The sequence below is a fragment of the Danio rerio genome, chromosome 21, assembly GCF_049306965.1.
Source record: "Danio rerio strain Tuebingen ecotype United States chromosome 21, GRCz12tu, whole genome shotgun sequence".
Taxonomy (NCBI): Eukaryota; Metazoa; Chordata; class Actinopteri; order Cypriniformes; family Danionidae; genus Danio; species Danio rerio.
In genome coordinates, this window is record NC_133196.1 from 46615001 (window position 1) to 46629559 (window position 14559).

The following is a 14559-nucleotide window of genomic DNA, read 5'->3' on the forward strand; positions in this document are numbered from 1 at the left end:
TCTGTGAGATGATGAAGTATAGTTGTCTGATAGCAGCACTAAGATTCTTCACTTTCCTGTTGTAGCCACATCTGCGTTCTCTCAGATCGCTCAGCATAGACAGATACGTGTTCATCGCAGACATCACACAAGCATTCTGTCCAAACAAACAATATATCACTGACAAGACATCTGTAAAATAATGTAAAATAATCTAATTCTAATAATAAAAACAGTCCATTCATTTTCTTTTCAGCTTAGTCCCTTTATTAATCTGGGGTCGCCACAGCGCCAACTTATACAGCATATGTTTTGCGCAGCGGATGCCCTTCCAGCTGCAACCCATCTCTGGGAAACCCATCCATACACACTCGTTCACACTCATATACTATGGACAATTTAGCCTACCCAATTCACCTGTACCGCACGTCTTTGGACTGTGGGGGAAACCCACGTGAACACAGAGAGAACATGCAAACTCCACACAGAAACGCCAACTGACCCAGCCGAGGCTCGAACCAGCAACTTTCTTGCTGTGAGGCGACAGTCCTACCTAATGCGCCACTGCATGGCAATAAAAACAATAATTTAAAATCTTATTAAAAATAATATTTATTAATAATAATAACAATAATAGCATTAATAATATTTTATAATAATATTATTTCAGTAATAAAACTATAATAAAAACTATTATATTTTATTATGCATTTATAATGTGATTTTTATAATATTTTATTTTATAACTTTTTATTATAATATTTTTAGTTCTGAAATGGTGATAATCATAAATATTGTTATTATTAATAGGGTTTTTTTTTACATTTCAGGCAAACTTTATCATTTAAATGCTTAATGCACATTGTAAATATATCTTGGTAATCTAATATATCTAAATATAGATTATAAATAAAATATCATTAAAGCATTTTAAATGGCATACTTATTAATTTGCAGGATACCAGTATTCAGTTAAATCATGTTAACTAGGCAATTTTGGTTAATTAGGCAAGTCTTTGGGCAACAGTGATTTGTTCTGTAGCCAACAAAACATTCTTAATGGTGCTAATAATATTGACCTTCATATTTATTTATTTATTTGTTTGTTTGTTTGTTTGCATATTTATTCTAGCCAAACCAAAAAAAAAAAAAAAAAACTTTCTCCAGAGGAAAAATATAACAGGAAAAACTATGAAAATTTGTGAAATATTTTTCAAAAATAATGAAAATTTCACAGAAGGTCTAAGACAGTGGTTCTCAAACTTTTTTCATCAGGTACCACCTCAGAAAATAATTGTCTCTCCAAGAACCACCATAATGAGCAGTATTGAAATACAGCAGCGAAGGCCTGATGAAGCAGCTACAGCTCTGCACAATTCAAAAATGAGGCAGATGAATAATAATTCAAAATATTTATTATTATCAGCCATTTCAAACATTATAGTTAGAACATTAACACTGTACTGTGTTATATGTAAAAAATAAATAATAAATAAATAAAAATAAAACGTTTAAATTAAAATAAGCTTTTAAAAGTTCAAAATGAAAGGTTACTGTTCTTGAAAAGAAAAGAAAAACTTCTGTACTTAAATGTAAAGTATTAATGTTTCCTGGACCTTAGAAATATAGGCTATTTGACATCATATTCATATATACAGTAAATCATTTTTGATACATTTTAAACATATGTAGCATGTACATATGCCATATTTGATTCCTCCGTGTACCACTAGAAGAAAGTCCGCGTACCACTAGTGGTACACGTGGTGAATTTGGGTATAATCTGGGACATTGGGTAATCTGGGACACCTAAGCTTCTGTGTGTTTATTTCTGTTCTAACAAAATTTAGGCAACATGACTTTTATTGTAAATTTAGCATGGACTTCATGTGAGTAAATTCACATTACTTCATTGGGGTATTCCATAGAGGGGGGGGCAGGGCACTCGTCAATCAGCAAGCTCAGTCAGTGACATAGGATTCTGACTAGATTTATGTTAAGGACATAAACCTGTCATAAATAAGACAATATTCCCAATTGTTGTTAAATTATGTTTGTGATCTATTCAAGTAACAAAATATGTATTAAAGTGTTGAAAACTATTAAAGTGTTGAGAAATATGCATTTAGAAACTTTGTAAGTTTAATGACTGCAAAGATGGAATGTACAATGTGCTGTACACAAACACACACACACACACACACACACGTACACACACACACACGCACACACACACACCCTTAAACACAGTCTTTCTCTCTCTCACACACACTTACACACACACACACACACACACACACACACACACCCTTACACACAGTCTTTCTCACACACACACACTTTTTTTAAAATTGGTCAAATTGAGTTTGGCATGCATAAATATGGCAAATATATACTTTTTTAGTCCAAATACATAATGTCCCAGATTGCGAAGTGACCTGTCCCAGATTATCAAATTCAGGCAGAATTTTTGTTTTTGACAAATACATACTAATAGGTGTGGCATGGCTCTTCTCAGTATAATATCTCTATTATGTTTTCTTAGGTGGTTAGAAAACATCTTAGGGATTTCAGAAAAGTCTCATATGTGGTTCTAATTAGTTAGACAGACATTAAAATAGAGAGTCAAAATTGCAAAAAGTGTCCCAGATTACCCGAATTCACCCTACCATAGTCAGAGAACCACTAGTCTAAGAAGTTTTTCTTCAACTGCATATATTAAAAATAGTATTTTTTTGTATCTAAATCTGCAATGTGCTTGTGAAAAAGGAGCTGTTTCTAAAATACAATAAAGTTTTTTTTTCTTCCTCTGCACGACTGAAATATTCTGCAATACACTGCAGTGATTATTACTTTGTTTTAAAAAAGTGAGTAAACCAAAGTATCCAGGTGATGTCTAAGAATCCTGCCCATCAACTCATACACTATAAACTGATCCACAAAGCTTATGCAACTCCATATGTGCTACACCGCATGAAACGGTTACCTGCCCCTTTTTGAACATTGTGTAATTCAAACTCTGTGGGGACATATATGCATATGTTTTTTGAATGTCCACTTATCAGTACATTTTGGGATAAGGTATTTCAAACTACTTCAGAATTGTGTGAGATGTTCATTCCCAAATACCCTAATATCTGTTTATTGAATGATGATTATGATCTAAACCTAAACACTTCCCAACGCAGGATATTTCATACTGCACTAACTGCAGACAAGAAAGTTATATTTAAAATATGGCATGAACCCTCATTCCCAGCGGATAAAATGTGGCTTATTGAACTAAAAAATATTGCACTGTTAGAACGTTCCACTGCAAGAATTAACAGAGCTAAACCCCATACAATCAAAGCATGGTCTGATTTTATTGAGAAAATTTCTTATATAATAACGAGTTAATTCTCACCCCAGAGCTTTTCTTTTTCTGTGTATTGTTATTCATTTATTATTTTAGTGTTTTCATTTTACTATTAATATTATTTGTAATTTCTTTATGTATTTTTATTTAATGCAAACCCTGGCTTGTATATAGTTGTTGATGGCTATGTATGCTGGCTTTGTTCTGCAATAAATAAATAATCATAATTTTTTTTTTTTTTTTAAAGTAAGTAAACCCAATTGACTTAACTTTTATAATTATGCGTTTGTTTACTTGATAATTAAGGCAACGAGTTTCCTCTCTACTTTAAAGTTAAGTCAACTAATCTTTTATTTACAGTGTAGTGTGTGATTCTGCACTTACATGCACATCAATGTACAGGTCCGGCAGGTGAGCGGTGCATCTGTGCTGCAACACAAACACAACAAAACGTCAACCACTGTTGTACTCACAGCTGTACTCACGTTATCTCCGTTCGCGCACTCACAGTGTCATAGTCTTGTTTAATTTCTGCCGCCCTCTGCGTGATATCTCTGCCCATGTTCAGGACTTTGGTGTAGCAGGTTGGAGGGATGGGGTACAGCTGAGCCCAGACAGTGGGCATCCCGAGAACCAGCAGTGCGTAGAATAGCATTCTGTCTGCTCGCTGTAAACACACACTCTGAGCGCTGCTTTTATATAACACGCGCACACACTCAAACATGCCGAGGTCATAACCAAACATGGCATGATATATGAATCAATTAAGATGGAATGCGCATCATCGTCTTGTCCAAATGCTTTTTTGTTTTCTGCTGCTTGTGGTCGACCAGCCAAATGTTGTCATTGTCTCGACAACTACACACCAAATGAATTATTTGACATTTTAAACAATGAAACTTGTAAACAATGACATACACTTTAATTATTTCAATATTGAGCTCTGTGTCCACATGAAAAAAAAACAGTGTTAAACTGCAATAAGTAAATACTATTCACTACTTGACAAAAGTCTTGTCTATCCAAGTTTTAGAATCAACAAATAATAACTTGACTTCTAGTTGATTATTTGGTATCAGAAGTGGCTTATATGAAAGGCAAAGGCCTCTAGATGACGCTTTTTTGACCACAATAAAATATGATCATGCCTTGATTTTTAATGATTTAATTATCACAGTAAGGTCTGACTTTGCTGAGACTAAAGTCTCATCACTGAACAGAAATAATGTCCAGTATAGAATATAAAGTCCTGCTGCAGTGGAGACAGAATGAATATTGTGTCTGACTCCATCATGAGCGTGGAGGACTGCATCCATACATCTCTGACATGACTCAAATCACTGATTAATAAAGTCATCTGGAATGAAGAAAAAAGCCGTGCAGGACTCCCAGAGTTCATCAAGACTCTTTGGATTCATCTTCAATGCCTCCTCCTTCATCTTACCCCAGCCATGCTTAATAATGTTCATTTCTGGTGACTGAGCTGGCCAATCCTGAAGCACCTTGACCTTCTTTGCTTTCAGGAGCTTTGATGTGGAGGCTGAAGTATGAGAAGGAGCGCTATCCTGCTGGAGAATTTGCCCTCTCCTGTAGTTTGTAATGTGAAGGGCAGCACAAATGTCTTGATACCTCAGACTGTTGATGTTGCCATCCACTCTGCAGATCCCTCGCACGCCCCCATACTGAATGTTACCCCAAACCATGATTTTTCCTTCACTAAACTTGACTGATTTTTGTGAGAATCTTGGGTCCATGCGGGTTCCGATAGGTCAGGGGTGTGCAAACTCAGTCCTGGAGGGCCGGTATCCTGGAGAGTTTAGTTCAAACCCTGATCCAACACACCTGAACAAGCTAATCAAGCTCTTACTATATATCCTAGAACGGGCAAACTCGGTCCGGGAGGGACGGTGTCCTGCACAGTTTAGCTCCAACTCTAATCAAACACACCTGCTTATAGATTTCTAGTGATCTTGAAGACACTGATTAGCATGTTCAGGTGTGTTTAATTAGTGTTGGAGCTAAACTATGCAGGACACACTGGCCCTCCACGAATGAGTTCGCCCACCCTTGTCCTAGAAACATCATGGCAGGTGTGTTGAAGCAAGTTGGAGCTAAACTCAGCAGGACACCGGCCTTCCAGGACTGAGTTTGGACACCCCTGCACTAGGTTTTCTGCAGTATTTGTGAGGATTGGGATGCAGTTCAACAGATGATGATGAAAATTGACCTTCTGCCACTTTTACAAATGATCAACTAGAAGTCGAGTTATAATGTGTTGCTCTACAACTGGGATCGACGACAAGACTTTTGTCAGGTAGTGTATATAACATATTTTCAATTAGGTTCTTTGTATTTTTAATTTTGTGGGTTAGAATAATACCAAATAATATTTGTTTCATTGATGATGGTAATTTATTTAAATAATTATGTAATTAGGGTGAAGTCAGCTATAAGCCACGGTTTGATAAACATCTAATAATACCATTGAAAATGCTAAGCATGAGATCTAATGATATTTTAACATTAACACAGTTGTCCTAAATATATATGCATATTTCAAATGTGGGAAAAAATGCAAGTGTTTTAAAATGAAGAGAGTTTAAGTATTGACAGGTCCTTTCTTGAGCCCAACATTTAGGTAAAATGGGCCAGCTGTTCAGCTAAAATGGACCAATATTAAAAGCGAACAACACAGATATTTAAGGCTGAAATTACTGTATTTTCACCAGTAAACTGAGACTTGTCTTTAGTGGACGTAACATAAATTTATAGGCTTTGCAAAACAAATTTGAACAAATTTCCTTAAGCTATAGGCTATGTAGATGCCCTTTGGTTTCCATGAACGAGACAGAGAGTTTCTGACGGGTGCTTGATTCTTTATTTTGCTCAAGACGAGAGCCATTAAACTTTCGTTGCGTAGCACCGTGAAACTCGCTCCGCTTTCCCAAAGGGTTCTATTAAATAAATTGTGCAGGATTAAGCCTCCTTTTTCCGTAAATCGCACAGCAACGTGTGTTCTCTTCGCTCCTGCTAGCCTGATTAACCTATTAGTCACCTAGGCTACCGAAACACGTGACATGCTCTGATGCTCTAAAATTATTTAAAGGCATATAATGATTTAGTGGTCACTTACACTCCCACCAATCATTTTATGATAAATTGAAAGAACAAACTGAAATTAATCAGAACATGATTTTGAACTATAACATGACCACGTTTACTTTTCATGACTATCAAGTATTTCAGAAATAATTATTTGGTCTGATGAGAGTGTATCATCCCAGTTACTAACAGTCAGTCTTCTTCAAGAAGTACAACTAATTTCTGAATCGGTCTTTCAATGATTGAGAGCTTGGGGGTCTGATTACGTTTGTTAGTGAGCTTTCGTTCTGCTACTCGTACCTTTACTCGTCTCACAAATCCATCACTCTCTTTGACAGTTTCAACCACTCTGCCCAACTGCCATTGACTTCTTGGGAGCATATCCTCTTTGATTATTACAACATCATTTACTCTGAGGTTTCTGCGAGGAGTGTGCCACTTTTGGCGTGTTGAAATGTTAAGCAAGTATTCCTTCTTCCAGCGACTCCAAAATTGCTCAACCAAGTATTGGACTCTTCGCCATCTTTTTGTAGCGTACATGTCTTCTTTAACAAATTTTCCTGGAGGTGGAAGTGCAACATCAGACTTCATAAGTATTAGGTGGTTTGGAGTTAGAGGCTCTAGTGAATTTGGATCATTAATGCCATCTACTGTAAGCGGGCGACTGTTAACTATGGCCATTGCCTCATAGAACAATGTTCTAAGTGAAGCATCGTCAAGTCTACCAGGACACAGTGCAATTGTGGCATTAAGTACACTGCGCACAGTTCGTATTTGTCGTTCCCAGACACCTCCAGTGTGACTTGCAGAAGGAGCATTAAAGGCAAACTCACATTGTTTCTCTGCGAGAAAGACTTCCAGAGTTTTGATGTCGACTTGTTTCAGGCAATCTTTGAATTCGTTCCTGGCCCCGACAAAGTTTGTACCTTGATCACAATAAAGTTTGCAAACTGCTCCTCTGAGGCTTATAAAGCATCTCAATGCATTGATGAAGGCATCTGTGGACAAATCTTCAATCATTTCAATATGAACTGCGCGAGATGACAAACAAGTGAATATTAGACCGTATCGCTTGTATTCTTTGCGAGCTCTCTTCACGACAAATGGCCCAAAACAGTCCATGCCACAAAATGTAAAGGGAGCAGATACTTCGACACGCTCCTTGGGAAGTTCGGCCATTCGTTGTTCTTCTGTCGGTCGTCTAAGTCTTCGACACTGCACACACTTGTGTATCAGCTTAGCAACTGATTTGCTACCTCCAATGACCCAGAATCCATTCATTCTAAGCTGCATTTGAGTTTGAGTTCGACCCTGATGGCAAATTTTGGCATGATAATGTGACAGAATTAGCTTGGTGATGTAACTATCCCTTGGTAGAATCACAGGATGTTTGAGGTCTTGACTGAGTGATGACTTCTTCAATCTTCCCCCTACCCGAAGAAGACCTTTGTCCAAAACAGGATCCAGTTGATACAACGCACTAGAATTTGGAAGAGCATTCCCATTTTCAATCATTCTCATTTCTTTGGAAAATGCTTCCTGCTGCATGAGCTTGATCACCACTTCAGCAGCTCTCTGACGCTCCTCAACAGTTATATGGTCAGTGGAGCATTTCTTTTTCAATCCAAGTCTTTTTATCCTTGCCACAACCTTCAGAAGCATTGACCAGCAAGAAAATCGTCTGAAACGACTTAAAATGTCAGAACTGTCACTAACTGTGGTCACAAATGTTTGGACTGGTTTAACTTCGGGGTCACCAACAAGCAAATTGGCAGAGGTATGTGGTGTTGGATTCACTTCTTGTTCCCACAGAAATTTGGGACCTCTTAACCAGGTTGAAGTAGCAATGTCAGAGGCATGAAACCCTCGAGAAGCATGATCAGCCGGGTTCTCTAAGGTATTAATATAGTACCACAGGCTTGGATCTGTAATGTCCCTTATGAGTTGCACACGGTTAGCAACGAATACATGAAACCGTCTTGCTTCGTTATTAATATAAGCCAAAACAACCTGTGAATCTGTCCAAAAGAATTCTCTGTCAATCTTCATTTCAAGCTCTATCTTTAGCATGACACTTATCTTTGCAGATAGAACAGCCGCCGCAAGTTCCAGTCTTGGTATACTTGTGACTTTTGTAGGTGCGACTCTAGCCTTTGCCATTACCAAACTGCAGTGCACTTTACCTTTGTCATTTTTGAAACGAAGATAAGAGCAAGCTCCATATCCAATGTTGCTCGCATCGGAGAAGTGGTGCAGCTCCGTTTCAATGATCTCATTGAAGGTGTCAGGGTGATAACATCTTGGTATGACAACTTCTTTAAGCCTTTGAAGTCCACCTTTCCAATCCTCCCACCGTGAATACATGTCTTCTGGTAGCTGATCATCCCATCCAATGTTTTTCCGACATAGTTCCTGCAGGATGCACTTTCCCTGAAGAATAAAGGGTGCCACAAACCCAATTGGGTCGAACAGGGAACTAATGACAGACAAGATTCCACGGCGGGTCGATGGCTGATCTTTATAGTTGATGTTGAATTGAAAATTGTCATCCCTTGTTGACCACTGAACACCAAGTACACGTCCTGTTGGTGTTGCTTCAGGGTTTAAATTGAGAGGTTTAGAGACAATATCCCTTTCAGATGGGTCTATGCAGCAGAGAACATCTTCCTTATTGGAGTTGAATTTATGAAGCCGTAAACCTCCTTGTTTACAGAGTGCTTGAGCATCAGTAATTAGTTCCTTGGCTTCATCAATTGAACGAACACTGTCTAGCCCATCGTCTACATAGAAGTTTCTTTTAACAAACTCTGAAGCTGTTGGGTGTTTAACTTCGTACTGCTGTGCCAGGTACTTCAAACCGAAATTGGCACACCCAGGAGACGATGTAGCGCCAAAGAGATGGACTGTCATGCGATAGTCTTGAGGCTCTTTCTCCCAGTCTCCATCCTCCCACCATAAGAACCTCAGATAATTACGTTCGTCTGGAGGAACAAGGAACTGGTGAAACATCTTTTCTATATCACAGGTGACTGCGACTAGCTCCTTTCTGAAGCGGCAGAGTACTCCAACTAATGAATTTATTAGATCAGGCCCAGTCAACAGAGTGTCGTTTAGAGATATACCACTAAACTTAGCTGAACAGTCGAACACAACCCTCAGCTTACCTGGTTTCTGAGGGTGGTATACTCCGTGGTGTGGAATATACCATACAGTCTCTCCTTCTGATATCTCAGGGGCTAGTTCAGCATCACCTTTGTCAACGACTTCCTTCATGAAGACTTTGTAGTCATCCGAATATTGCTTGTTAGATTTGAGCTTTTTCTTCAATTGCTGCAGCCGGGCAACTGCCAGCCTTCTATTATTTGGCAGTGATGGTTGGCTGATACTCTTGAAAGGGAGGGGAAGTTCATAATGTCCATTATCCTTCTGTTTGATGTTGGTACTGAGATGTTGAATGAAACGAACATCCTCTTGAGACACACTTTTATCCTCATAACCTTTCTCATTAAAATCTGACTCAAGAATTTTCAAGACATCATTGGGTGATGGAACAAATATCTCCTTGACTGCAACTCTGTGGACAAAGCTCTGATTTCCCTGCCTGTCTAGGTGTGGATTAGAGAGACCTATAATGCTCCAACCAAGTTCAGTTCTTTGTGCGAATGGTTCATTTTCATGACCAATTATGACTTCAAGGGGAGCTAGAGCTGAAGGGCAGTCATATCCGATTAATAATCCGACTTCGCAGTTCTGCAGTGGTGGCAATTGATTGGCCAGATGTTTTAGGTGAGGCCACTCCAGTGCTGTGCTCTTCGTTGGGATATAGGACTTATCAACAGGAATGAAGTCTCTTGTATATGCTTGCCGTAACTGAATGGAGTTTGCTGCTTGGAGTCCTCTAACTTGCAGACCGCAAACCCTGTTACTTGCCGTTATAGTATCCACAGCTGTCATAGTGCTTAATCTAAGTTGAACTGGTTGCTTGACTGCATTTAGATCATCAAGAAGATCTTCCAAAATGAATGTTGAGTCACTCTGCGTGTCCAGTAGCGCATAAGTGAGTACTTCCCTTTGAGGCTCTTCCACTGTTGAAATAAGGACTGGCACAATACTGGAAGTAGCAGAAGAGCTTTGTGTGAGTGCATGGGCCATAACTTTCTGAACTTCCTGACTTGCTTGTACTTCTGTTGAAGTTTTATTTAATGGTTTTGGAGACACCATATGTCTTTCTTCATGTAAGCATGTGGGGTGATTGCGGCCACATGTTCCACACTTATGTCGTCTTCTGCATTTTTTTACAATGTGCCCTTTCCTGAGACACCCATAACAGAGCTGATTTTCTTGAATGAAGTTCTTCTTGTCTTCAATGGTTTTTTCTCCAAATGCAGAACATTGGACAATGCTGTGGTTTTCATCTTTACAGACAATGCATGATACTTTTGACTTTACGCTAGATGTATTAAGCCCTTTAGAACTGAACTCTTTCACGTCAGTCTTTGTACTGAGCGCCTTAGCTCGCTTGGGGAACTTTTCATCTGAATTTTTCATATTCATGAATGGGGAAGTAATGGGGTTACAAGCTATTCTAGTTTCCTTTTGCAAGAACTCTGTAAAACACTTGAAACTTGGATAGTCCCCTGATGCATCTAATTCTTCCGTCACAATTCGATTCCACTTGTGTACAACCCATTCAGGAAGTTTCTTTAGTAGCTTGTAGTTTTCTTCACAGTCATTTAGAATAGATAATCCCTTAATGTGTGGCATTGCCTCAGCACATCCTTGCAGGAAATCTGTGAAGTCTCGCAGTGCAAGTGGGTCATTTATTCCAATTTTGGGCCACCTCATCAGCTTGTCTCTAAAGGCTTTTTGTAGTATGAATGAATTCCCATATCTATCTTGCAGGACCTTCCATGCTCCATGGTATGCATCCTCTGAATTTCTATAGAAATATCCCTCCACAGCCTTACGAGCTTCTCCAACAAGGTACTTTTTAAGATAGAACATCTTCTCACCAGGTGGGAGGGGCTTTCTTTCTATAAGAGCTATGAAGGACATCTTCCAATCTATGAATTTCAATGGATCACCAGCGAAGATCATGGGTTCAGGCACAGGCAGTCGATGTGTGCTTAGTGAGTCTGCTATTGCTTGAGCTAAAGAAACATTATTCTGAGATGGCTGGGCTTCATGCTCTGCCTTGAATGTTTGCTGAGGCAAGAACAATTCAGCTTCTGGGTTTAACTGAAATCTGTGAATGCTAGAATCTATTTCTTTATCACCAAATTGACTGATCCCTTCAAGATCATTGTACACTTTCACACGAGCTGCTGCTACTTTTACTTCCTTGTCTACTTGCAACTGATGCAGCCGTTTTCTTTCTTCTTCAAGCTTTAGCTGCATTTCTACCTCTCTTTGCTTTATTTCTGCTAGCATTTTAGCTTCAGAAAGCTTCCATTCACTCTCCATTTTATTAAGCTTTGCTTGTTGATCATGGATTTCCTGCATAGCTTTAGCTTGCTCTTGTTTTGCTGCAAGTTCAGCTTCTGCTTCAGCTCGCTTACTTGATATCTTGGAAGAGGTCTTTGACTGATTACCTGATCCTAACGATGACTCTGACATCACTGTGTTTGTTTTTGTGCATCCAAAGATTGATCCATATTCATCTTTATTTAAGACTTGTCTCACTCTTTCCTTCACAAGCTCTTCATTGTAATCTTCACCTATTGTCTCCAGCCGCTTACTCACAAGATCAATAATTTCAGCAGTCAGTGCAGCACAAGCATCCATACGATTGACAATGTCTGGAGATGTAGCATGGTTACGCAATATTGGCTCATAATGCTGATGGACTAGATTACATTGATTTTGAATGTCTTGCTGAATTTGTTCTAGATTCTCACGTGAACAGAACATTTTTAATGTTGATCTACAATCTTTTGCAGTCTCTTTCCAACTGTTATAAGCTTTATGGAAAGCTTTCTCTTGTCGCTTGGCTTCCTGTTCACGCATTTCCAGACCCCTTTCTGTGAAGCTTCTTTCACGTGTGCTTGATCTGACCTGCTGCACAACTGGGTTGCTTATTTCTACTGTTGGGAGTGACATTTCATCTGCTTGTTTGACTGCATGCGCTTCTTCATGGGTACTATGTGTATCTTCCATAGCCTCTTCAGCGTGTACAGCTTCCATAATTAAAGAGGAACTTAAGCAGTGAATAATAACACTCTCACCAGACCTCTAGCACGTAAGCACCCAAATAAATTAGCAAACAAGATCAATATAAATGCAAACAGCAGTATATGACATCCAAAATATTAGCTTGTAACAGGAATAACAAGGAAATGTCAGTTTTCAAATAAGTACAGCTAACATTAACACTGATTGTAATTTTTCTAATGCTAAATAAAATAAATTAAGTTCTTTTTTTTTTTTTTTAAATTCTACTCAAATAATGTAATTCAAATCTTAAACTATGAAGTAAATGTTCTTTATAACATTATTTATTTGCTTTTATTTAAAGTCCTTTGTAAATGTAACCCTTTAACTCAAATGTCCATAAAATATTTGCTTTTCCTTTAAAGCATTAAAATTACTAAGTTCAAGATGACTTGATGCTGCTTACGTAGGAATATGTTCTTAAACTCTCTTGCCACTCACTCAAAGTCTCCCACTGTATCTGCAACAGTGAATGACAGCACGCGCGCCACCTCCGACTAGTATGGGTAACTGCAGCCTCCGATCAGCCTGTGCGATGACGTCACGACCCTGCCAGCTGCCAGCCTGCGTCTGGATGAAACAGATGCGTGGTTCCTTTAAGCGTCGAGTTTCACTGTAGATGCCCTTTGGTTTCCATGAACGAGACAGAGAGTTTCTGACGGGTGCTTGATTCTTTATTTTGCTCAAGACGAGAGCCATTAAACTTTCGTTGCGTAGCACCGTGAAACTCGCTCCGCTTTCCCAAAGGGTTCTATTAAATAAATTGTGCAGGATTAAGCCTCCTTTTTCCGTAAATCGCACAGCAACGTGTGTTCTCTTCGCTCCTGCTAGCCTGATTAACCTATTAGTCACCTAGGCTACCGAAACACGTGACATGCTCTGATGCTCTAAAATTATTTAAAGGCATATAATGATTTAGTGGTCACTTACAGGCTAAACATTGTAGCTCAAAACGCAAAAACATTTGAACATTTCCTGTAGCTACCTCAGACACTATATAGTTTAGGGGGTTCACTTTAAAGAATGTTGCAAATATAATCCGTTTTCAAAGTGTGTAAAAAAGGGTTTGTGCATGTTTAGGCGCCGTGTGTGCGTGTGTGGGCGCATTTTGCTGACTTCTTTCCTTCTGTCCTTCTATAGGCATATAAACCTATTCTCACATGCTATGTAAACGTGTCTATATGCAGCTTATTTTAGCTTCTCTCAATCTTCTTTCCATTTTTCTTCTTGATCAGATGTAAACAAGTGCGGTGTTGTTCCACAAGATGGCGGCATATGCAGCAAATGTGTTGTCACTCCAGCGGTGTGACCTTTCCTTCATACCGAGAACCTGAGCCGACTTAAACATCATTTCTCCTGCTGAATAAAGTAGAGCTCTGTCATTTAACAGAAACACACAGCTCATCTGTTCAGGTCCATTAAAAACAAGCGAGTATGCGAAATAAAACGTGTTATGGATCTATCGGGGAAGAGGTGACTAGTGTATTTGTAAATGCCGGTTAAGCTATAAAAGAGCTGTGTGTGCACGAGGCATCTAATCTTGTAAAGTAGTCCGGTGTGCCAAGAGTGTAATGGTGATTTGGCTGGAATTTGAGAGATCCTATTGCTCTAACTGCCTAAACAGGGTTTCTCTGAGAAGACAGATGACCCCGAGTAAATTCATTATAGACCCGTGCGTCTCTGCGCATCAGAAAGCATGCTAAGCAAATATCTACAGAGACTGACATGACCTTGTCCTTGACATGAGCAGTCCAGATCTGCAATGATCTATTCTATTCTATTCTATTCTATTCTATTCTATTCTATTCTATTCTATTCTATTCTATTCTATTCTATTCTAGGCTAATTTATTCGATTTTGTTCTATTCTGATTGACTTTGGATTAGTCTCTGCTTTATCACAGCAGAATG

The 14559-nt window shown here is 38.8% G+C and overlaps 2 protein-coding genes across 5 annotated transcripts in view; both read right to left on the reverse strand.

Moving 5' to 3' along the window:
• zmp:0000001268 overlaps nt 1-13520 on the reverse strand; it is a 17505-nt gene extending 3985 nt beyond the window's left edge. Inside the window, exons 1-4 of one of the 3 annotated variants that reach the window (XM_068215764.2) lie at nt 13091-13520; nt 3846-4004; nt 3722-3766; nt 1-136 (exon numbers count right to left, since the gene is read on the reverse strand). The exon at nt 1-136 is cut by the window's left edge and continues 11 nt beyond it. In XM_068215764.2, the coding sequence (XP_068071865.1) occupies nt 1-136; nt 3722-3766; nt 3846-3992 (328 nt within the window). In that variant the 5' untranslated portion in view covers nt 3993-4004; nt 13091-13520. Of the gene's footprint in view, nt 137-3721; nt 3767-3845; nt 4007-13055 lie in introns of those variants that run through there. The other 2 variants (XM_073934222.1, NM_001386312.1) reach the window with 2 other exon arrangements.
• The window catches only part of jakmip2 (janus kinase and microtubule interacting protein 2), a 209527-nt gene that overhangs the window by 2306 nt on the left and 192662 nt on the right, over nt 1-14559 (reverse strand). The gene's annotated exons all lie outside the window — the stretch shown is intronic.